This window comes from Kogia breviceps, chromosome 1 (assembly GCF_026419965.1).
Source record: "Kogia breviceps isolate mKogBre1 chromosome 1, mKogBre1 haplotype 1, whole genome shotgun sequence".
In the NCBI taxonomy this organism is placed as follows: domain Eukaryota; kingdom Metazoa; phylum Chordata; class Mammalia; order Artiodactyla; family Physeteridae; genus Kogia; species Kogia breviceps.
In genome coordinates, this window is record NC_081310.1 from 197,907,917 (window position 1) to 197,931,954 (window position 24,038).

Consider the following 24,038-nt stretch of genomic DNA (forward strand, 5'->3'; position numbering starts at 1 on the left):
TCTGGGCTGCTTGCAACTCAGCATGGCTGACATTGGCATCAGCAGCCAGAGGGTCACCCAGCCTGCAGGGGGAGAGCCCAAGTCCTATCACTGGTGGGACCCACTCTGGGACAAATGACACAGACTTGGGGGACAAGGATGCCTGAGCCATCAGAGGGAGAAGGGCTAGTCAGGGAGGACATCCCGGAGGAGGTGACCTCTGGTGGAAGTGAAAACGTGGATAGGCAGCGCAGAAAGCAAGGGCCCTCCAGGAAGGCGGGACTGCCGCAGGCAGAAGTGCAGAGGCAGGAAAGAAGGGGTGGGGGGCAGGTCTTGCCAAGGGTATGAGCAGGCTGGGGCAGAGGGTGAGAGGAGGTGAGTGACACCCAGGTTTGGTGAGAAGGAGGAGAGAAGACCATCCTCTTGTTGTTTTCTATTCTCTGGATGCACCGCGTGGCACGTAGGATCTCAGTTCCCCGACCAGAGATCGAACCCGTGCCCCTGCAGTGGGAGCGTGGTGTCCCAACCACTGGACCGCCAGGGACGTTCCAGAATATCCTATTGTTGGTGATAATAATAACCAGCAGGCAGGCTGTTAGGCCCTCGCGCTCGTCTCACTGAACCCTCGAGAGAACCTCAGAAGAAAAGCATTATTATTAGTCCCACGTGAAACGTAGGGAAACTGAGGCTCAGAGAGACGAAAGAACTTGCCCACGTCACACAGCATGACTGGCACCGCTTGGCCTGGAGTGAGACGGAGAGCGTCGTTCTCACTGTCCTCCCCAGCCGTTCGAGGAACGGCTAGCAGGATGTGACTAGCTTTCTGAAGGAGATGACCTCATTTATTCATTCACCAAATCAGCTTTAAGCACCTGCTGTGCCAGACCTGGTTCTAGGCCCTGGAGATCTCCAGGGAACAAAGGTTCTGGCCTCCTGGAGCTGCATCCCAGCCCCACTGGGAGGAGGAGGGAAGTGAGGACTTGGGTTTGTCAAACTGGCCCCCCAGGCTACCCTGGGGAAGGGCCATCTTCCAACAGGGCTGGACCCTTCCGCTTCTGGGCCCAACCTTGAGGGTTGTTTGTTTGTTTGTTTGTTTATTTATTTATATTTTTGTCTGCGTTGGGTCTTCGTTGCTGCGCGCGGGCTTTCTCTAGTTGTGGTGAGCGGGGGCTACTCCTCACTGTGGTGCACAGGCTTCTCATTGTGGTGGCTTCTCTTGTTGCAGAGCCTGGGCTCTAGGTGCGTGGGCTTCAGTAGTTGTGGCACATGGGCTCAGTAGTTGTGGCTCGCGGGCTCTAGAACTGAGGCTCAGTAGTTGTGGCGCACAGGCTTAGTTGTTCCATGGCATGTGGGATCTTCCCGGACCAGGGCTTAAACCTGTGTCTCTTGCATTGGCAGGTGGATTCTTAACCACTGTGCCACCAGGGAAGCCCCACCCTTGAGGTTTTATTTGAGCCTCTCCTGGGTGCTGGGGATTTTGAGATAAATCAGCCACCCTACCCCTACCTCCTGTCCGTGGAGTTCACTCTAGAGGGATGGGGATAACCAGGATGGGCTTCCTGGAAGAGGCTGCTGGTGTCCAGAGAAATGAGGGGGTATTGAGCAGGAAGAAAGCTGAGTGAGCCAGGAGGCTTTCTGAGGATGTAAGGAGCGAGCGGGGCTGAGGAGGGGATGGGGAAAGGGAGGCAAAGCTGAAGAGGGAACACACTGATGTCCAGGTGAGGTGTCTGGATTACCTGCCTTGGGAGGACCAGAGGGAAGGTGTGTCCCTACGCTTCCCCAGGATGAAGATGTATAGAGTAGCCCACACCTGGGAGCTCCAGGGTCACAGCCCACCCCTTTCCCGCTGCGTGACCCTGGGCAAGTCACTACACCTCTTTGAGCCTCAGTTTCCTCCACTGGAAACTGAGGCTTCTCAAGTTGCAACAAGGATGAAAAAGAGGGCTCACATGTGAACTGTTAGCACAGTGTGGCTTGTTGCAGGTGTTCAAGAGGATGCTGTCTGCAACCACGTGTCCATCTTCCTTGCAGGGGGAGAGAAACCCCAAGACTTCGCGCATGTCCTCCTTCCCCTCCCTGAGATCTGAGACCTCCTTGGGTTCCATCCCAGACCCCAGCCAACCCCACCCAGCCAGACAAAGGTTTATTGCACATCTGTCCAGTTCCCAGGGCAGGTGTTCTGTCGGGGAGACTGAGGAAGTGTTTGCTCCCTCTGTCCCAGGGGGCCGGGTGATGACACGGTGGTGACCTCGCCCTGCCGCAAGTTAACCGCAGGGCAGAGTCTGGGCTCCCTGGAGCTGGGCAGTCTGATGAAAGTCTCTACAGGGTACCTCAGGTCACAAGGGGACATAGAGGAGGGCTGACACTGGCCTAGAGGACCACATTTGAGGGGACAGAAGACTTGGGGGTGTTTATCCTGGAGATGGGACCCTAGGGCATCATCCTTAAAGGTATTAGTTCTAGCAGCCACCATTTACTCAGCACCTACTGTGTGCCAGGTCCTGCTTTAGTGCCTCACCACAGGGATCTCCTCTAGTCCTCACCCCCACCCTGTGCAGTAGGGACCACCCTATCTCCATTTTAGAGACAAGACAGTGAGAAGCAGGGAGGTGCAGTGACTTGCCCAGGCAAGGCCAGAACTCAACCAGGTCTGTCTGTCCTCAGAGCCTACCATTTCTAAGGAACTGTCAGGAGGAAAGGGAGGTGAGTTTTTCTGCATGGGTCCCAAGGGGCCTGGCAGGGAGGTGAGCTTTGGTTCAGGCTAGGCAAGAGTTTCCAACAGCTGAAACTGCTCCCTGATGTATAGATAGTGAGTACCCCATCCCTAGAAGCATTTAAGCAGAGAGTGGAGATTCAATTTGATGACTTCAGAGCTCTCTTCCAGCTTAACAGTGGGCTGTGAGGTGGCAAGGATGAGTCGGGAGGGCGGTGTGTGTGTCTAGGGGAGGGGTTGTCAGATGAAGACCAGGGGCCACAGGGCAGAGGAAGGGGTGGATCTGAGGTCCTTGTGGAGAAAGAATGGGCAGGATGTAGTGAATAATGGGAGAGGGAGTGGCCTATTCTCCTGGGCAATGCTTTGGGGGTAAGAGGTAGGAGGCCAGCCAGGGTGCCCTTGAGAATGGCCAGATTCTGGGGATCTCTGGAGGTGGCTGGTCTGTGGAGATACTAGTCAGCTGTAGACAGGGGGCAGTCCAGTGTGCAGCTGGAGAATGGGGCAGGACCAGAGGAGTAATGCAAGGCGAATTTGGGGGTTTTGGCTACGTGATTTCGAGGGGAGAAGGTGAAGGCCTGGGGTGCCCAAGAGGCAGAGACAGAGGACCCACCTCACGCTACCTGGCGGAGATGAGCTGCTCTGGTGTGGACCAGCCCCAGGAAGGTCAGTCCTGACAAGGAGGGTAGCCCCCATTAGGAGGGGGCTCCAGCAGCCTGGAGACCCAGGCCTGGTGAGGGGCCTGACGGAGGTGGTCTAGAATTGGGAAAATGCAGGTAGGCCTGAACCCGGAGGCTCCCGCGGGGGTCCCAGCCCAACCACGCCCATCTGCTAGCTTCGGTAATTAGGGAAGCAGGGAAGTGTGCTTGGGGCTGGGTGGCCTGCCTTCTCAGTGGGATCCCCGTGTCCCCAGACACTATCCCCACCTCCAGTCCTGAGCGCAGAGTTATTCTAAACTCAAGATGCTGGGAACCACCAAAGGGCGGAATGGCCCCCTTTTTCAGGACCTGCTAGGCGTGGGCCAGGAAAAAAGAGGGAGGCACGGAGCAAGGCGGGCCAGTTTCTCAGGCGCCGTGGAGGGCGCCGTTCAGAATCCAGCGGAAGCGAGCCTGGCTTGGGGCGATTCCCGGGACGGGCTGGGCCTGCGGGTCCCCCCCGCCTGGACCCCGGGGGGCAGCGTCCCGCCGTGGGCCCTAGCCGGGGGCGGGCGAGCTCGGGTCTTCAAGCCCAAGTTAAAGACTACAGACTTTGAACTTTCCGCAGGTCTGTAAAGGGCAGCCCCCTCGGAAACAGTGACAAGCGCCTCCTCCCCTCTGTCCACAGCGCGGACCCTAGATTAGCTCCAAGCGCCGGCCGGCCCTCCTGCCACCACCCTGGGCCGCCGGGTGGGGCGCCGGGCCCTTCCCGGGACCGCAGACCCTCCCCCGTCCCAGCCGGGCGCGCCGATGGTACGTCCCGGCCCGCCCAGGTGGTAGCGCCCGCGCCGGCCTACCGTAATTCCCCTACGCCCGGCGCCCCTGGCCGGCGGCTCCGGTCCCCCTCTCCCTGCGGGCCCGTCGGAGCTTTGGCAGCCTTGGCCCGAGCCCCAGCCACTGGGGAGGAGACCTTTGTCCCTAGGTGAATCTCACGGGGAAGCTGATGTCCGGACGGGGGGGTGGGTCCGGGCGCCAAGACTCTCCCTGAATGAATGGACAGAACCCTGGGTGGAGGGTCCCGCACAGTCCTAGGCCAGCAGGTGGGTGTCGATGGGCACCACTGGCCCTGCCTCCGCTTACTTGAGAGTGGAATGGGCTCCAGCGCCCGCCTCCACAGTGACTCTAGGGTGCGGTCGGCTGGCAGACATCGGGAGGAGTCTGCAGGGCCCCAGCCCTGGTGTGAGGGCTGCTGGTGGGGCGAGGGGATCTGAAGGGGCTTTGGCGCGGCTTGGTTGGGCGGTTTCGGCGACCTTGCCCCATCTGGGCGTCCGAGTATGTCCCAGGCGGAAAGCCCTCTCGAGGCCGGCAGGGGGCGCGAGAGTCTGCACCTCAGGCAGCCTGGGCCAAGCCTGGCCCCCGCTAGGGGGAAGGGAGAGGGACAGGACCCATGAAGCCAGGAGAGGCCCTGGCCCACCTTGATGAAAGACTGAGGACGTGGAGGCCCAGGGGGCCCCGGGCCCTACAGATTCCTCCATTGCCTTCCCCAGGTTTGGGGGGCTCTAGGAGGATTTCACTATTCCTCTGCCCCTTTGCCGGAGTCCAGGCACGCAATAGGACCCAACAGCCATCCCTAGATAGAAAATTCTAGAGAACTGGCCAGTGCCCTCTTCACACAGGTGGGGAAGGGCAGAGGGGAAGATGGGCCCCAGAAGCAGGTCTCCCTCAGCCCAGGCCTGTGCTCTCTGCCCCACTGCCTCCCACGGAGCCTTTTGTGTGCCTCTGAAGAAAGGTGCCAGGAGAAGGGCACAGGCTGCCACACTGGGGTCCTGGCTCCAGGATCTGGCACACCTGTACAGGGACTGGGCAGGAGGTGAAGTTCGTAGACCACAGCCTTTCCTTCTCCCCCTAGCACCGACCAGTCCCAGCTGTTCGGCTCCCTGGGGAGGAAGGGGCCTTGCTGGTTTCTGCAGCTGGTGCAGTAGGGCTGGCCTGCAGAGAGGTGCTCTACACCCCTGCCGTCTGCCCGGCACAGGGCAGGGCCTTAGGGCAGGCTCTGCGTCCAGGTGGACCCCAGAACCCAAGGATGAGAGGTGAGGCCTAGGCCTACAGGAAGGGAGGAGCCAGGTGGACCGTTGGAAGCAGGAGAGCAGCCTGGCAGAGCTGGCTCCCCGCCGGCTGACGTGCCCACGCATACAGCCTCTGCCCCTGGGTTTCCAAGGTACCAGATGGGGCCCTGGGGCTGGTAGGCTCCCAGGGGAGCTTAGCTCGGGTAGGGAGCCCCTGGGCAGGGGTGTCCCCCTGGCCAGGGAGCCCCAACTCCTGGTTCTAGGCCAGTCTTCTGTGGACAGAGCACAGAACTGGCTCCAGACATTGGCCCAGACCTGTGACCTCTCCTAGACAAGGAGTTCCCTCTCCCACTGTAGACCAGGCTGGGGCCTCAGCCCATTGTGGGGGAGGGGATGCCCACAGGCCTCTGCTTTTCTGGGGCTGGGGAGGTGGTGCTGGGCGGGAGTGGGAGGGGGGCTCCTGCCTTGGTGACTCCATTATTCATCAGCCCCAGCATCTGGTTTCTGGGTATCAGTTTCAACAAGCCAGTCCTGACTCATGAGCCTGGAGCTGCGGCTGGGTCTGGGGAGGGGCCCCCTCCCCAGGGAGTCAGGGGCCGGGACCTTTTGGGCCTGCGCATGGGCCATTTCAGCTCTCTCGTGTAGAGAGGAGGTGGGAACCTCAGAGCCTGCTGAGGCCTCCTCCCTCCCCTGTTGCAGGGGCCTGGGGTGCCTTTCCTCCCCTGCTCTGCAGGTTCCTTGACCCTGCACTCTTGGCTCTGGGGCAGCAGGGCCCTGGCCTTCTAAGGAGTAGCCCCAGCCCTGGATGGAGGACCCAAGCAGGAGCATGTTTCAGGGTGGCCAGAACCTGGTCACTCAGGTGACCTCTGGTGACCTGTCCTGGCCCAGCCCTGATGGTCTCCACTTGATGCAACCTGGTTACCCCAGGCCAGTGGGCTTGGGGATCTGCCCTGTCCCCAAGGGGGTAGGCCTCAAGGCCCTGCTGCCCAAACCACAGCTTGGCTGGTCTTCATGTCCCTATGCTTTCCCTTTGCCTGAGGCACATGGATAGTGGTCCAGTGGGCATCTGCTGTTAGTACAAGTCACTTTACCTTTCCGAACCTCAGTTTCTTTGTCTGTTGAATGGGGGTAGTACCAGTGTTTCCTCCTTATGGTCTTTTAGAAGAGTGAACAGGACTTGGCACAGGCCTGGGCACTTGGGACTGCTCAGCGGCTGGCCGGGGGGGCGGGCAGCAGTACGGGCAAGGGGCATGTGCAACACCTCCAAGCTTTGAGGTGGAAACTGACCTGCCTGGGGCCAGCGAGCCAAGGTCATGGATGCTAGGAGGGAGGAGAAAACCTGTGGACAGGCAGTGGGGAAAGCTTTGTTGACTGTTGGCCACAGAAAGGGACATCCTGGCCAAGACCTTTCAGGCCCCAGTGGCCTTCTCTGGCATGAAGCCCCTCCCTCCGCTTTCATTCATCCATTTATCATCTCGTCTGCATGGAGCCCCTACGGTGGCCAGGACTATTCTAAGTGCCGAGGATGAAGCGTGGGCCAGACAGCCAAGACTCCTGGCCACTGGAGAGGATAGTCTAGCAGGGAAAAGTGATAATCAAGAAGTGAACAAAGAAATAAAATAATTTCAGGTAGTAATAGCTGCTTTGCAGGAAATAATTCAACGTAAGGGGTTTGAGAGTTCCAGGGTCAGGGGCTATTTATCTTGAGAGAAGGGTGAAGGCCTCCTTGGGAGGTAGAAGTTAAGGTGGGGCCCAGTGCCAGCTGTTGGAAGATCAGGGGCACACTGTGTCCCAGACAGAGGATGCAGAGGTGCAGGCTCTGAGCTTGGTGAGTTGTAGGGGTGAAGGAAGCCAGCATGGCAGACCACCCTGTGGAACTGGCCAGAAGGCACGGTAGGAGCCAGGCCACAGTTGGGATTTTATTTTAAGCAAGATGGGAAGCCACAGGAGGGTTTGTGGGAGAGTGACATGATCAGGCTTTAGTTGACAAGAGATCTGCCAGTGGTGTGGACAGGGGATGGCTCAGGATTGGGGAGCAGAGGGGGTCCTGGAAACCTCCTGGCCTGAATAAATTGCTGCTCTCCCACCCTCTTTCCACCCAGAACCAGATTGAGGGCGCGCTGACTAGGGGATGCGGGCGGCTGATGACAGCATGTCCCCCTCCCCCATGGGTCCTGAGGAGTTCCCCAGGGAGGCCATTCCAGAACCCCAGAGTCAAAAGGCTGGGTGTCAGTCCTGCCTGTGGACTGTTCCCTCCGTTTATCCACCACGCGATGAAGGAAGATAACAGGGCCCGCCTCCGCCTCCCGGGAATGAGTGTAAAAGCGCTTTGACAACCTACCCTGGGGACCCCGGCACCACACCCCAATCCTGGTCGGCGTCCTCGCCAGTCTCTGATGAGCGCCCCCTGGCGGTAGGGCACCCGGAAGCTCCCGCGTGGCCCCTGGCCCGGAGGGACCAGCCCGCAGCAGCAGGGGCCTCACGGAAGCTGAGTTGGGCTGCGGGGTTTTCCGCGACACCCCCGTCTCACTGTGCTCCTGGATGCTCCCCAAGGACTCCCCTCTCCGCCCCGCGCGCCTGCCTTCCGCCCGCCGCCCCCGCCGTGGTCACCGGCGCCCCTCTGCTCCTCTGCCGGCACCACTGGCCTGGGCAGTGGAAGCGGGGGTCCCCCGGGCTCAGGCTCCGCGGGGGGGGCCTCTTGGATTGTGGGCGGGCACTAAGATGACCCTGAGGAGGGCCTCTGAGCGCCGGCTGTGGTTGAGGGGGGAAGTCGGGGGTCAGAGCAGAGACAGATGTCCTCGGGGCTGGACAGGGAGCGGGGGTCTGAGGACCCGGAGGGGGATGTGTCCCTGGCCCGACCCCCCCACTTTTCTGCCGCCAGCATTAAGGGAGCTCCCTCAGGGGAGGCGGAAGAGGTCCCCCGGGCTGAGGCTCTGGGGCGGGGGTCCCCAGGGCTGGAGGGAGGGGACTGAGATGCCCTTTCGGCCGGGAGGGGTCTCCTGTGCCCCAGCCGTTTGCGTTGGGGTCGGGATGGAGGTCTGAGTAGAGTGGGGCGCCCGCGGGACCGGGCGGGGGCCGGGATTCCGCAGTGAAGGCGGGGGCGTTTGTCACCGGCGGGCCCCCTGCCCCCAGCATCCAAGGAGCCCCCCTGGAGGAAGGAGGAGGTCCGGCAGGGACCCTCTGAGCCCGGGACCTTTGGGCTGGGGGTCAGAGTCGGGCTGCGGGCGGGAGGCTGGGTGTTCCCCGCCCCCGGGGTCCCGGCGCGCTCAGCGGGCGGGCGCGGCCGCACAATGGCAGGAAGCGGGGCTCCGCGCTTTGTCCGGCGGGCGGCGCAGACCGCCGCTTCCTCCGGCCGCCATGGGGACGGGGCCCGGCGTCTCCGGGCGCCGCGCGGCCTCCAGGCCGAGCCCCGGGCTGCCCTCCCGGGACTCCGAGCCCGGCTGGGCGGGCGGTCGCGGCCGCCACGGGGAAGACCAGGTAGGGGAGCGGGGGGCCGGGCGTGGAGGCCGGGGCGGGTGCGCGCGCCCTCGTCCGCGCGCGCCTCTAAGCGGATGGGCAGGCGGCGGCCGAGACCCTTGCCCCGGGTGCACACCGCGGGGGTGCGGGGGGCGATGAGGGGCTGGGGGCATGGGATGTGTCCCCCACCGCTGCACCAAGGGTGCCAGGCAGCGGAGGAGACCGCCAACGCCTGGCCTTTTGTGTCTGACTCCGGACACACCTGTGGGTCCCAGGCCCTGGACTGGGCCACCCCTCCCCCTTTCCTTCCTCTGCCCGGGCCCTGCCACACCCCTCCTACTCCTGCCTCTGGCCAACACCCTGGTGTGACAGGGAAGACTGACTTCTTGTGCCCCCATGCCGTTGGGGGTCAGCCTAGACCATGATCCCCAAAGGGCCCGGCCCCCCCGTTATTTGTAAAATTGTGGTCCATTCTTTGCCGTTGGAGATGCAGCGTGACCTGGCTGTTCCATCTGGTGGGCTCGCCCCTCTTTGGCTGAGTCCTGGGAACTTTTGGTCCTGGACCCTGCTGTCCGTCTCTGGCCGGCTGGGGTGGGCATATGGTAGACAGCAAGGAGGTGGGGAGTGGACCCTGGGTCTGAGAGAAGAGGCCCCAGCGTCTGGCTTTGGGAAGGGGCTGCCCTGCTATAGTGCTGGGGAAACCCTCAGCCCTCAAGGGGATGGAGGTCAGAGAGGGGGTGGGGAGCAAACAGTGTGGGCTCTGCCCACCCGAGCCTCCGCCTCCCAGTTGGGCTGGGGGTTCTCGGAACTTCATCCTCAACCAAACCTGCTGAATACTCACCTGCTTCAGATCCTGGGCCCGACTCACATAGCCCCTGGTGTCCCTGAGCCTGGGGGCTGCTGGGAGGGTGGGAGCAGAGGGGGTCCACCACCAGCTGGGTTTCCGTCGTTAGTATTAGCATTAGTGCCTAGTAGTAATAGTAGTAGCAAGAGGAGAAGGAGAAGCTGTGAAGGAGTTAAACAAGGCCCACCACTGTGCTGGGAAATGAATATTCCAGGGTCTCTGCAGCCCAATGTCTTTGCAGGGCAGGGTACATAGTAGGTGCTTGATAAATATTTGTCCAATGCTAAATCTGCCTTAAAGAGTGAATCTTTGTGAGATCTGCCATCTATATACTGGATTGGTTTAAAAACGAGATTGTGGCACAGAACCAGGGACTTGGGCTGGAAGGGTCCCAGAGACCCCCTCACCTCCACCCCGCAAACCCTTACAACCTAGCATGGCTCCTGCCATGTCCAGGCAGGAGACCAGGGCCTGGGCAGCTTGTAGGTCCTCAGTCCCACCGCCCAATGCCAAGCCTGGAACCAGAAACATGAAGCTGTCAGGGAAATGGCAAGAGGCCTGGAAGGGGTCAGGGGGGCACCTGTGCCAACCTGGCTGCCAGGCTGGACACAGAGGGCAAGAGGGCTGCCGAGCTGGCAGGCTGCGGGACTCCTGGGAGGAAAAGACAAGTGCTTTCCCCAGATTTGTTGTCAAGAGGTGATGCTCACGGACGTGGGTCCCAGCATCTGCAAAGATAGGCCCTCTGACAGAAGTGCCCCGGGCATGCCAGAGAGCGGGGGGGGGGGCGCAGAGCCACGGAGGAGAATAGGGGTTTTCACACTTTAAAAAAAAAATGTTTTGGTTGGTTTGTTTAATCTTTTGGCCACACCACGCGGCATATGCAGGATCTTAGTTCCCCGACCAGGGATTGAACCCGTGCCCCCTGCAGTGGGAGCGCGGAGTCTTAATCACTGGACGGCCGGGGAAGTTCTCACACTTTAGCAGTAGATCAAGTGAAGATAGAAACAGCTGCTCTGCTTCGAGTGCCTGCCCCTCACCCTTGCCTCCAGCACCGAGAACACACTTGAAGACCCCTCAAGAAGGGTGTGGAAGTGCGGGGCGCCTGGTGCTCAGGCTGCCATCGGGAATATGGGCCGTAGTGCCCAGGGCCCAGCCCCCCAGAAGGCAGACCGCCCTGGAGCAAGTGGCTTCTGTAGTCTGCCTGCTGCCAGCTGTCATTTCTGTGTCCATGTTCCCTTTCTGTGTGATGGAGGAGTGGAAGGGACACAAGAGCCAAAACAGCAACCATAAAACTATTCAATATAATTGATTTCCTCTTGTCTCCTTAGCCCCACAGGCTGACCCGAAGCCAGCCTCGCCCACTCCTCTCTCCCTTCTCCACGACCCAAGAGATGGTGTGAATGTGGTGAAAATGTGGTGAAAATGGGCTCTGAAGCTACATACCCTGGGTTCAAGTCCTGACTCCACTGGCTGTGTGACCTTAGACAAGTTACTTAACCACTCTGAGCCTCACTTTCCTCATCTGTAAAGTACGGACAATCGTAGCCCCTACCTTCTCGGATGAGGAGCCCCCCAGTGCAGCCCCAGGCGCATGAGGACCACGTTATCAATGATGAGACTTTTTCAGCTCCCTCTTTCCTCCTGTCTCGGGCCACTTTCTCTGCTGTCTAACTCATCCTCACCCTGTCTGTCATCTTGAAAATCTCTGATCGGGCTCTCTCCAGCCAAGATCTCCAATGATCCTCCATCACGCTACTTAATCATTGAACCAGTGTTTATTGAGCGGCTAGGACTGGCAACCAGGCAGCGAACCCGACGGACCAAAACTGCTGTCCTTGTAGTGCCGGCGGTGTGGAGGGAACGAAGTAGAGCACACAGACTGTCCACCAGTGGGAAGCCTGAAGGAGAGGAGGGCGGCGGGGCGGAGGAGGTGGCGGGGAGCGCGGAGGCATGAAACCTTAGAAGGGTGAGACGCGGACTTTTGAGTGAAGGTCTGCAGGAAGGGAGGCAGCTGCTTACCTCAGCGTCTGAGGAAAAGCATTTCAGGCTGAGAGATTTAGCAGAAGCCAAGGCTCAGCGGTGGAGCACGTCCGAAGAAGCACGTCGGAAGGCGGGAGGCCGGTGGGCGCGGTGGACAGAGCCAGGATGGGAGAGCAGGACCGGAGGCCCCTGAGGTCACCAGCCTCGGCAGGAGATGGGGAGCCGCTGCGGGGTTTTGAGGAGGTACGTGTGACTCCTCTGTGACCTGGGCCCACTGTGGCCGCTCACGGAGAGCAGACTGGGGTCAAGGGCGGAAGCAGGGAGACCAGCTCTGAGGCCTTGTCACCCCGCTAAGAGGCCATGGGGGCTGGGGCCGGGGCCTGAGGTGGCCTGGAGAGGGTGGCCGGGTCGAAGCTACGGATATTAAGGGTGGAGCCCGCAGAAGTGTTTGCCTGAGTGGGGGAACCTGTGTGTCCCATCTCTGTGTCTCTTCTCTCCTCTTCTTTTAAGGACAGTAGTCATGTGATTACCCCATACTCTATGCTGTATGATTGCAGACCCCAGTATGACCTCAACTTAACGAATGACATCTGCAATGCCCGTCTTTTCAGTAAGGTCACGTTCTGTGGTGCTGGGGGTTAGGACTGAACCTGTCTTTTTGAGGGACACAATTCAACCCATAACATCACCACAGCCGGAAGACGTTGCTAGTAATTGAGATGGACGGAGCTGGGTGGAAAAGTTCAGGAGCTCATGCAGAAGTTTTATTTTTTTTATAAATGTATTTATTTTTGTCTGGGTTGGGTTTTCGTCGCTGCGCGCAGGCTTTCTCTAGTTCTACGCGAGCGGGGGCTACTCTTCGTTGCGGTGCGTGGGCTTCTCGTTGCAGTGGCTTCTCTTGTTGCGGAGCACGGGCTCTAGGTGCACAGGCTTCCGTAGTTGTGGCACGCGGGCTCTAGAGCGCAGGCTCAGTAGTTGTGGCGCATGGGCTTAGTTGCTCCGAGGCACGTGGGATCCTCCCGGACCAGGGCTCCTTTGGCAGGTGCATTGTTAACCACTGCGCCACCAGGGAAGTCCCTGTGCAGACGTATTAAGTTTGAGATGCTTGGTCCCGACTGGAGAGTTCACTCTGGGAGCCCGCCCCATGAGACTGACTGAGTCACTGGAGGGTGGATGTGGATAAAATGAGAAGGGGTCCACGGATGGCGAGAGAGCAGGAAGCAGGCAAGGGGTCTGAGAGGGGAGGGAACCAGCAGAGCACGGGTCCTGGGGGCCGAGGAAGAAATGGTTCCCAAGAGACCACCTGTGTCAGATGCTGGGTCCTGGGAGAACAGACGAGAGGACTCATAAACGTGGTCATCATTGGGGACCTGAGAAGAGTGAGTTGGGGAGGGCGCCAAAGCTTGATGGGAGAGGGTCTGAGGGAAAATGGAAGAATTAGAAAATCTCCAGTTACAGCCATTGTAGTAATAATTGATTTAGGCAAAAGCCATCAACGAGGGCTAAAGCCCTGGAGTGTGCGATTTCTGGGGAGCAGGGTATCTCGAAGTGTCACCCCAAGATGACTTCCTCATTACAAAGAGAGAATGCGACTTTACAAAGTACAGCGAGACCCCCAGGTGATCTGACACCAGGGCACACTGAGGAGGACACAGTCCACCCTCTGGCGTCCTGGCCCAAATGCTCAGCCTGAAACTATCCCAGACCTCAAGACAAGTCCATGTGGAGGAGCTTTCTGCCAGACTGCTGGCCTGGCTGCTTCAAATATATCAGTGTCATGAAAGACGGGGGAGAAAAAGTAGGGCATTCATTCTTTCTTTTTTTTTTAATATTTATTTATTTTTGGCTCATCGGGTCTCAGTTGCGGCATGCCGGCTTAGTTGCCCTGCGGCATGTGGGATCTTAGTTCCCTGACCAGGGATCGAACCCGCGTCCCCTGCATTGGAAGGCGGATTCTCAACCACTAGACCACCAGGGAAGTCCTGGGCATTCATTCTTATTTTTGTTTGTTTGTTTAATGTTTATTTATTTATTTGGTTGCACCGGGTCTTAGTTGTGGCAGGTGGGTTCTTTAGTTGCAGCTCGCCGGCTCCTTAGTTGTGGCAGGCAGGCTCCTTAGTTGCGGCACACGGGCTCCTGAGTTGTGGCATGCGAAGTCTTAGGTGCAACATGGATGTGGGATCTAGTTCCCTGACCAGGGATCAAACCTGGGCCCCTTGCACTGGGGGTGTGGAGTCTTATCCACTGTGCCACCAGGGAAGTCCCTGGGCATTCATTCTTTTTTTTTTTTTTTTTTTTTGGCGGTACGCGGGCCTCTCACTGTTGTGGCCTCTCCCGTTGCGGAGCACAGGCTCCGGACACGCAGGCTCAGCGGCCATGGCTCACGGGCCCAGCCGCTCCGCGGCACGTGGGATCCTCCAGGACCGGGGCACGAACCCGCATCCCCTGCATAGGCAGGCAGACTCTCAACCATTGCGCCGCCAGGGAAGCCCATTCTTAAAGGGATAAACAGACAAAACCAAATGTACGTGTGAACCTTGATTGGATCTCATGTGGGAAAAAAAATCTATAAAGGACATTATTTAGACAGTTGGGAAGATGCCAAGGTAGACTCTAGGCGGACTAAGTATCATCGCTCAGTTTCCCAAGTGTAATGGTTGTGTTGGGGTTTTGCGCGAGCAGGTCTGTGTTCTCAGGTGGTGTCGTGATTTCCTCCCCAGGGGACGGGGGGTCATGAGCCAGTGTGGCAAATGTGAACAACTGGGGAAGCCAGAAGGGTGTATGGATGTCATTGTACTATTCTTATAACTTTCTGTAGGTTTAAAATATTTTGAAACAAAAAGTCAGGGAGAAAGAAAATAGAGGGTAATGGGAGGAAAGAACAGGAAGGGGTGAGTTTAGCTGTAAAGGGAAGGAGAGAAACAGGTTGGTTTGCCCGTGGGAATGATCCACTGAGAAGGATGAATGCTGAGTGGGGTCCTGGTTCTTAGGCTGGAGAGGGGGGTCTCGGTGAAAGGCTGGCCTGGGATTGGAGCAGGGCAAGGCCCCCACAGCCCGGGGCAGGTGGGTGGACGTGGTGGTAGGAGCTCATGGACCACCTTCTGATGGCTTCTGTTTCCCTAGAAAAGTAGGCAGTCGGGTTGGTGGGGAGTGAGTTAGGGAGGGTTGGGGGATGGAGAAGATAGGACAGTCATCCATGGTGGTAGAGATGAGAGTAGCCTGGGGTGATTGGGTAAGTCTGGGATCCTGTCACTAAGCAATGGGCCGTGGGTACCACACAGGCACCCAGAGGCCAACAGCATTCCCTGACTCCTCCATAACCCCCTTCACACCCTAACTTAGAAATCCAGCGGGGTCAGCTGTTCGGGGGCCACACAGGTCATGGCATTGAGGGCAGAGGCCCTGGGCAGGGAGGAGGGGGAGGCGTTCTGTTTCAGACACTGAGCTGGGCAAACCAAACATCCGCCCCAGCTCCACTTTTTGGTGCCCTTTCCTCCTCGCTCCAGAAGAGGCCCCGGTAGCACCCGCCTCGTGGTTACCTACTTGAAATCTCCCCTTTGGCATTGCGTTCCTTGCGGGCAAGGCTTTGCTTTCTCTGCATCTCCCAGAATGGACACCTCGTAGGGGCTCGGGAAGCGTTTGACGGGCGCTCTGTGGGACGTGGATGGTTGGACCTGAAGAGTCGCCCCCGTAGGGGCCAGGAGCCCTGTGTACTGCGGTGGTCTGGGTCCACCCCACGGCCCCGTCCTTCCCCTCACAGGTATGCCACCACGCCGACTGCCAGCAGCTGCATCGCCGGGGCCCCCTCAGCCTCTGCGAGGCCTGTGACAGCAGGTTCCACAGCACCATGCATTATGATGGGCACGTCCGCTTCGACCTGCCCCCCCCAGGTGAGCGCGGGGCGGGGGCCCGGCCCCTGGAGCTCCCTGCCTGGGGGCACAGTGTCCTGCTAACTGTCGGCGTCGCGACAGGGCCATCGGAAGGGCACGAGCTGACTGTAAACAATGAAACCCAAGTCCACTGCCGTCCCTTTTGTTCCACAAGTTTTTTAGCAAGAGAAAAAGTTGGGGACTGGCCCAGCTCGAAGGCAGGTCTGTCTCCAGCAGGTGCCGGGTCCTTCTCAATGGCTCTGCACCGCCCACAGCTGCCCTGCCTCTGTCCCTGCCCGGCCCAGCACGGACAAGGTCCCCGTCCCTCTTGTCCTCAGGGCAGGGGACCTCTGGGCAGATTCTCCAGCCAGGCAGCCAGTGAGCAGAGGGTGGGCTGGGGATGGGCAGGTCGGAAGGAACTTGCAGCAGGAAACCAGAAACCCCTCCTGCGGAACAGGGACCTGGCCCAGGCCTACCACCAGCTGGCTGTGCTGGGGTGGCTCTGGTCTGTCCCAGCTGGTCAGAGCGACCAAAGGATTCGTCCCCTATGCCAGGGCCTCCTGGGACTTTGGGTGTGGTCACCGTGGTGGGGGAGGGGACGCCTGCAAGAAAGAGCCGTGGACTTTGGTTCCTTCCTGCAACGATCCCAGAGGCAGGGCTTCTTTATCTCTATTTAATAGATGGGTAAACTGAGGCAGACTTGTACTGGGGGCAGGGCATCACCCGGGGTGTCATCCCAGGGCCCTTGTGTCTTTTTGAGTCTGGGGGTGGATAAATGGTAAGCAGTGACTGAGTCCCTCCCCTCACAGAACTGAGGGGCCCTGGCTAGTTTGGGGTGGGGTCCGAAGGTCGGCAGCAGGCCCTGGTCCCTCTGGAGTCGGCCGTGTTGGAAAGCTAAGGAGGGGGCCAGGGAGGGAGCGGGCACGACCCCACTCCCACTTTACACCGAAGGCTCTGTCCTGGCTCGGAATGTGTCCACCCGGTCATGCCCCCCGCGCACCAGCCCTGCAGTGGACATGGAGGAGGAGGAGGAGAGCTCTGTGGATGGCAAGGGGTAGGTGAGGGGTTGGTGGGCACGGCAGACACCTGGGGCGGTACCAGGGCTGGGTCTCAGATCACAGAGCCAGGGACCAGAGGCTTCAGAAGGGCCGGCTGGAGAGCCCGCCTGGCCCCTGCTGCTGCCCGGATTCCTGGAGGGTGAGCCTCCAGGGCTTCTGGGATCAGGCTCTACCTGACGAGGTACCGCTGGGTGTGACTCCCGGGTCGGCCACCAGAGGGCGAACAGCCCCTCGTGAGTCCTGGCTGGCTGGAGGGAACCCGAGGTACCTGGTCACCTAGGGCCAGCAAGGGGTGGGCAGCCAGCTGGGGCCCGCCCACATCCCACCCACGCCTCCAACCTCTGCCCTCACCGGCTTCCTTGCAGGGACCGCAAGAGCACAGGCCTGAAGCTCTCCAAGAAGAAAGCCTGGAGGAGACACACAGATGTAAGGAGCCCCCAGGCTGGCAGAGCAGGCGCCCACGGCCTCTGCCCCACCCGGGCCCTTTCCGTTCCCGAGGCTGGGCCCGTCTGCTCTAAGTTCCAGGACCAGGGATGGGGCCTGGAGTGCACGTGTCCCTCCCTCGCCACCCAGCCCTGTAGCCCAGTCCTGCTTACCTTAGCCGGGTGCGGGGTGCTCCAGGAGCTCCTGCCTCCACGGAGGGATGCTGGGTGCCTCCCTGGGACACAAGAGGGCTGGGAGATCCCTGCGTCCACTTCCCTGCTGGGGTTCCCATCCGGAACCCTGGGCTGGGGAGGCTAGGGGGCAAGGGGTGCAGGACTGAGACCCCTGTCCTATCAGGACCCAAGCAAGGAGTGCTTCACGCTGAAATTTGACCTGAACGTGGATATCGAGACAGAGATCGTACCAGCCATGAAGAAGAAGTCGCTGGGGTAGGGCTTGGTGGGGAGAACGGGGCTGGGGGGCAGGTGGGGCCTCCTGCAGGTGTGCCTGTGTGTGTCTGTGTGGTGGCCTGTGAACAGGCATGTCCCCCACCTGTGGGCACCCCACCCACGTGCAGTGAGGGCCTCGGTGCCGTGTTTGTATCCCAGCCCCTGCGCGTGGCCTAGTCCTGCGGGGGTGAACGGGTGTGGATGGACGGGCAACGGTGTCTGTCTGCCCTGGTGTGTAGACGTGAACATGTGAGGGCAGGGGCGTGGAGACGCACGCAGGAGCATGAACCTCTGTGGGCAGGTGTGTCTGTGCACACGGACCTGTGTGTGGTACCTTGGGTGTCTCCCTTTTCCTTTGGGTGGGCGTGGTGGTGCTGGGGCTGTGGACAGGGTGGAGGTTCACGTGACTGCCCCCAGCCCACACGCACCTCCTGTCCCGGGCAGGGAGGTGCTGCTGCCAGTATTTGAAAGGAAGGGCATTGCGTTGGGCAAAGTGGATATCTACCTGGACCAGTCCAACACGCCTCTGTCCCTCACCTTTGAGGCCTACAGGTTCGGGGGGCACTACCTGCGGGTCAAAGGTGAGCAGGTGACTAGATGGGCCGGGTAGCTGGGGCCTGGCTGGGTCCCTTGGGGAGGGTCCTTCTTCCCAGGCTCAGGTTCCCATTGGCCATGGCCTTGAGCAAGCTCATTACCATACAGGTGTCTCTGCTGGGCGGCAGTGCCAAGCGTTGGCAGGGCGGGGCTTCAAGGGAGGGGAGCCAAGGCTTGGTTTGGATCCTTGGGGGAGAGGGTACTGGGGCCCCCTTCTCCACTGGGCCTGGGCGTTGAGGACCTCTACTTGTCTCTAATGCCACCCCAGCCAAGCCAGGGGACGAGGGGAAGGTGGAACAGGGGGTGAAGGACTCTAAATCCCTGAGTCTGCCAATCCTGCGGCCAGCCGGGGCCGGGCCCCCCACCCAGGAGCGCGTGGACCTGCAGAGCCGCCGGGAGAGCCTGGACATCCTGGTGAGGAGGGGCTGTGTCGGGGCTGGGGACGGGGAGGGGCCAGAGGGGAGGTCACCTGGGCGCCTCGCTGCTCCCTCTGGGGGCTTTACTTTCCGCTTCTGGGAAATGGGGCTGGCCTTGAAGATACGGGGCCCTCTCTGGATCTAACCGTACCCCACGGTGATGGGCCTCATATCTGAGAGTCTGCTTGTGCCCGAGGAGTCGTGTGTGTGTGTGTGTGTGTGTGTGTGTGTGTGTCTAAGCAGAAGATATTGCGTGGGGAGCGAGACTTTGTGTGTCACTGGTTGTGTTCATGAGTGTGTGTCGGGGATCCACTTGGACCTGGGCTGCTGAGTGTGTCTGAGAGTGTGTGTGTGACTCTGTGTTCTCCTCACCTGCTTCATGCTGCTGGCTGGGGCGGCAGGCGGGAGGGGGATCCAGCTGCGTCTGTCTGGACCTTCCAGCCCCCAGAGCACGTGTAGGTCTCAGGAGAGGCGGCGCCCCAGGGTGCGGGGGCGTGCAGAGACCCTCCTGCCTCCCAGGCTGGCCGAGGTCCTGGAAACCCACCATGGGGTGGGGCTGTGGGGGTCTGGCCCTGACGCCTGCTCCCCGGCCAGGCCCCTGGCCGCCGACGCAAGAACATGTCGGAGTTCCTGGGGGAGGCGAGCATCCCTGGGCAGGAGCCCCCAGCGCCCTCCAGCTGCTCTCTGCCCAGCGGCAGCAGTAGTGGCAGCAGCAGCAGTGGTGGCAGTGACAGCTGGAAGAACCGGGCGGCCAGTCGCTTCAGCGGCTTCTTCAGCTCAGGCCCCAGCACCAGTGCCTTCGGCCGGGTATGTGGGCCCGTGGGCCCTGGGGCAGGGCAGCTGGCTGGCCTGGACCCCTGACCCTGACCGCAGGCCTCCTTTCAGGAGGTGGACAAGCTGGAGCAGCTGGAGGGCAAGCTGCATGCCTACAGCCTCTTCGGGCTGCCCAGGCTGCCCCGGAGGCTGTGCTTTGACCACGACTCGTGGGAGGAGGAAGGTGATGAAGAGGAGGACGAGGACGACGCCTGCCTGTGGCTGGAGGACAGCTGGCGGGAGCTCATCGACGGGCACGAGGTGGGTGCCGCCCGTGGCCTTCCCCTCCCCGCTCAGGGAGAGGTGGACGTTATCCCCTGTCCACGGGGCCCTTGCTAGGGTCACGGGATGTTCCACGGGGCAGCCCTGCCAGGCTGCTCTCACCATTAACCCACTTTGGAGGAACTCAGGCGAGGTGAAAATGTGGCTGGCCCAGAACCTGGGGGACCTCTGTGTCTCAGCCGGGAGAAAGGTTGCGTGCGGGCCGTTCACCCTTTTCCCCCTGCTCCGGCCATCCCGGCACACGCGGGGGCTCCTGGAGACACCCTGCCCTTCCCACAGAAGCTGACCCGGCGGCAGTGCCACCAGCAGGAGGCGGTGTGGGAGCTCCTGCACACAGAGGCCTCCTACATTAAGAAACTGAGGGTGATCACCAACGTGAGTATGGGGTGGGCCCAGAGCCCCTCCGCCTGCCCGCCCCCCGTGGCCTCCTCTGGGTGCCCCTGAGCAGAGTTTGGGCCTTTGCAGAAGAAGCAGGTGCCAAGCAACAGAGGGGAAGGAGAGTGGGAGAAGGGCCACACCCTGGGGTGGAGGTGATTCCCAAGGGCCCCGGGGAACCTGCGAGGGGGCTTGGGGCGAGTTTGCGAGCTTGAGCTGATTCATACAGACCTCCTCCTTTCACTCAGCCTTTCATCGGCTGTTTCTAAACACCTGCTGTGTGCCAGGTGCCCAGCAGCCCACACTCTAGACGAGGAGGAGAATGGGTAGGCACTGGGGGATGTGTGCAGGGACTTCGACCTTGGGGGAGCACCTGTCCGGGGCTTGTGGGTTCAAGGAAGGCACCCTCGGGGCAGAAACTCCAGACTGAGCCCGGGCAGAGGTGGAGGAGAGAGTTCCAGGTGTGGCTGCAACAGCAGTGTCCCAGAGCTTCCCTCCAGGAGGGGCCTGGGCAGGGGCACCCCCAGGTGGGCCGTGGGGGCCGTCTTTTCTCAAAGCGTGAACCCTCTCTGTCCCAGGCTGCCTCAGGGCCTCCCAGGATGGGGAAGGGGTAGGGGGGAGTCTAAGAGTCTGGGTGGGGCGTCGGGACTGGGACCCCCCCCCCACCCCTCCACCAGCTGCAGTGCTTCCTGCCCCCCACAGCTGTTCCTGTGCTGCCTTCTGAATCTGCAAGAGTCAGGGCTGCTGTGTGAGGTGCGTCAGGGCCTGGGGGTGGGGGCGGACAGTACCAGAAAGTAGCGGGGAGGGGGGAGGGGCTGGAGCAAGGGAGGGGACAGACAGGGGCGGGGCTGACTGGTGGAGTAGGTGAGGGGTGGGACCTGGCCTCAGGGGGTGGGGCTGGGGCTGCAGAAAGGGTGGGGCGGCCGGGGGGGGCGGAGCCAACGACGGCATATGTGAGGGGGCGGAGCCTGGAACCAGGGGGTGGAGATGGGGGGGGCATGCTGAAGAAAGGTGGGGGCGGGGCCAACGGGTGGTGGGAGGGGAGGGGGGGTGGTCAGGGGCGGGGCCCGGTAGGGGGCGGGGCCTAGCGCACCTCCCACCCACCCACAGGTGGAGGCGGAGCGCCTGTTCAGCAACGTCCCGGAGATCGCGCGGCTGCACCGCGGGCTGTGGGGCAGCGTGATGGCGCCGGTGCTGGAGAAGGCGCGGCGCACGCGGGCGCTACTGCAGCCCGGGGATTTCCTCAAAGGCTTTAAAATGGTACGGGCCGGGTCGGACGCAGGCAGGGACACTGAGGCGGGGCTGGGGCGCCGACCCTCTCTGCCCATCACCCCAGCCTCCCCCTGATCGATGGCCCGAATGACCCTTAGTGGTCAGAGGCGTGGAATTCAGAATCGGTTGCCCTGGCGTGAACGCCACCTGGCCGTGTACCCTTGCTACCTGGCCGAGGGTGATCGCTTTCGCTGAGGCTCAGTTTCCTCACATGGAAAACAGGGATAATAAGCTTGCCCCCTGCGGTTGCCGCGAAAGGCAGTGGGGAAGAGCGAGTGCTGGGCCCAGCCCGCGGGGAGCGCGCGGTAACCCGTGCTGTGCTTGTTCCGCCCTGCGCCAGTTCGGTTCCCTCTTCAAGCCCTACATCCGATACTGCATGGAGGAGGAGGGCTGCATGGAGTACATGCGGGGCCTACTACGCGACAACGACCTCTTCCGGGCCTACGTCACGGTGAGGGCGGGTGGGGCTCGCTGGTGGGTCCGGGCACAGGACGGTGGGCCCACCTGGGCGGCAGGTGCAGGGGGGGCTGGCGGTGGGCGTGGCCTGCCATGAGCACCGCCCCCGCCTCCCCGCCGCAGTGGGCCGAGAAGCACCAGCAGTGCCAGCGGCTGAAGCTGAGCGACATGCTGGCCAAGCCCCACCAGCGGCTCACCAAGTACCCGCTGCTGCTCAAGTCGGTGCTGAGGAAGACGGACGAGCCGCGCGCCAAGGAGGCCGTCGTCACCATGGTAACTGGGGCGGCGGGCAGGGTCCCTCCCTGGCTTGCGGCCCCTCCCGGCTCTGTACCTGAACTGCCCTGGCCCACGCGTATAGATCGGCTCGGTGGAGCGCTTCATCCACCACGTGAACGCGTGCATGCGGCAGCGACAGGAGAGGCAGCGGCTGGCGGCCGTGGTGAGCCGCATCGACGCCTACGAGGTGGTGGAGGGCAGCAACGACGAGGTGGACAAGGTGGGCGCCTCCGTCTTTGCGGGGGTCGCTGGCCCTGCTGGGAGCGAGGAAGGGCCCAACTGGCAGACGGACGGGAGGCTACGCTGGGAATCTCTCTGGAGGACTCCCCGCTGAGATGAGGAGTCAGACTCTGACCGCTCCTGCCCCCGCCCCCCCAAACCCCCAGCTCCTGAAGGAATTTCTACATCTGGACCTGACGGCACCCATCCCTGGCGCCTCCCCTGAGGAGACACGCCAGCTGCTGCTGGAAGGGAGCCTGAGGATGAAGGAGGGGAAGGACAGCAAGGTGACTCCACCCCACACCCAGGGCCCTCGCCCCACCCCCTCTCACCCTGTGGGTTTCGGACGCCCCTTCCTTGGGGCCGCTTGTGACTCTTAGCTGTCCGGTCACTTGGGTGGCAATTCAAGAACTGGTGACGTTATGATCGTATGAGGGATGATTATCTGCCCGTCAGTTTACTCTTTACAAAGACAGCAGCCGGGTCCCAGCCCAGCAGGTGCCCTTCCAGCCCACTTGTCGGTGCCACATGTGTTCCTGGTGGGAAGGAGGGGGCACCTTCCGTGAGCAGGACAGGAACGGCCCAGAGTCTTGCTGCTGAGCTATTAATTTTCCAGGCACTGTGTAACCCAGAGCCTACAAAGCGTGATTTTTAAAACCACCTTCCTTTTCCTCTTTCATGTAAACTTTTGACTGGCATAAATCTCAAGTATACAGCTTGACGAGAGAAAACCGCTGGCCCTTCGTTTGAATGTTACTCTCGGATTCGGGGGGAGGGGGTGTTTGACACCAGCACCCCCAGGGGAGGGTGTTGCCGCAGACAGGCTGAGGGTCCCTGCCCTGGCCCTGACCTCGGGCTTCTCCTGCTGCCGCGGCCTCCCGTCCCCCAGGTGGACGTGTACTGCTTCCTGTTCACCGACCTGCTCGTGGTGACCAAGGCCGTGAAGAAGGCAGAGAGGACCAAAGTCATCAGGCCGCCGCTGCTGCTGGAAAAGATCGTGTGTCGGGAGCTCCGGGACCCCGGTGAGGAGCCCGGCCCCGCCGCCCCTGGGCAGGGCCTGGGACGGGCGGGGGCCGTGGTCTCAGCCAGCACTGAGGCGAGCCCTTCCTAACCAGGGTCCTTCCTTCTCATCTACCTGAACGAGTTCCACAGCGCTGTGGGGGCCTACACGTTCCAGGCCAGCGGCCAGGCTTTGTGCCGTGGCTGGGTGGACGCCATCTACGATGCCCAGGTGAGAGCAGAGCGGTGGGTAGGCTGGCAGGGCGGCCTGGTGGGGGACCGCTGCCCACAGCCCGCTGGGGCCCTGTGCACCTACACCCGCAGAACCAGCTTCAGCAGCTGCGTGTGCAGGAGCACCCAGGCAGCCAGCAGCACCTGCAGAGCCTGGAAGAGGAGGAGGAGGAGGAGGAGGAAGACGAGGAGGAGGAAGGAGGGGAGAGTAGCACTTCGGCTGCCAGTTCCCCCACCATCCTGCGCAAAAGCAGCAACAGCCTCGACTCGCAGCGCTGGTACGTTTGTCCAGGAGCGCCCAGCAAGCCAGAGCAGGGCAGGTACTCCAGCCGGGACCCTTGACCCGAGGCCATTAGCACTGGCCAGGGCCGGACACATCCGTTTCCTCTGAATGGCTTTATGATGTGAAGCCGGTGGGGGGTGGGGACGGGGGCTCTGCCTCCCACCAGAGTCCAGGGGAGGACGGCAAACGGTTTTCAACTTGAGTGCCAAATCTGATACCTTAGTGGTAGCTGCCTGGAGCTGAGCTGAAGATTCTTAGACTGTATCCAACAGGAGGTGCTGTGGTCACGACAGACACCATTATTGATACCTGTGTTGCGGGCTCAGGTGCCACCTGCTTGCCATCTCTTGAGC

At 61.2% G+C, this 24,038-nt stretch overlaps 1 protein-coding gene across 9 annotated transcripts in view; it reads left to right on the forward strand.

Moving 5' to 3' along the window:
* PLEKHG5 (pleckstrin homology and RhoGEF domain containing G5) overlaps positions 1-24,038 on the forward strand; it is a 28,298-nt gene that overhangs the window by 2,588 nt on the left and 1,672 nt on the right. For 4 of the 9 annotated variants that reach the window (XM_067018449.1, XM_067018473.1, XM_067018460.1 and 1 more), the window contains exons 3-20: positions 15,431-15,560; positions 16,491-16,593; positions 16,963-17,023; positions 17,378-17,469; positions 17,914-18,050; positions 18,332-18,477; positions 19,074-19,286; positions 19,365-19,553; positions 19,854-19,949; positions 20,652-20,702; positions 21,060-21,209; positions 21,562-21,672; positions 21,801-21,950; positions 22,036-22,173; positions 22,340-22,459; positions 23,062-23,194; positions 23,288-23,403; positions 23,496-23,680. In XM_067018449.1, coding sequence (XP_066874550.1) covers positions 15,431-15,560; positions 16,491-16,593; positions 16,963-17,023; positions 17,378-17,469; positions 17,914-18,050; positions 18,332-18,477; positions 19,074-19,286; positions 19,365-19,553; positions 19,854-19,949; positions 20,652-20,702; positions 21,060-21,209; positions 21,562-21,672; positions 21,801-21,950; positions 22,036-22,173; positions 22,340-22,459; positions 23,062-23,194; positions 23,288-23,403; positions 23,496-23,680 — 2,321 coding nt within the window. Of the gene's footprint in view, positions 1-3,125; positions 3,356-8,728; positions 8,868-11,018; positions 11,914-15,430; positions 15,561-16,490; positions 16,594-16,962; positions 17,024-17,377; positions 17,470-17,913; positions 18,051-18,331; positions 18,478-19,073; positions 19,287-19,364; positions 19,554-19,853; positions 19,950-20,651; positions 20,703-21,059; positions 21,210-21,561; positions 21,673-21,800; positions 21,951-22,035; positions 22,174-22,339; positions 22,460-23,061; positions 23,195-23,287; positions 23,404-23,495; positions 23,681-24,038 lie in introns of those variants that run through there. The other 5 variants (XM_067018457.1, XM_067018452.1, XM_067018469.1 and 2 more) reach the window with 5 other exon arrangements.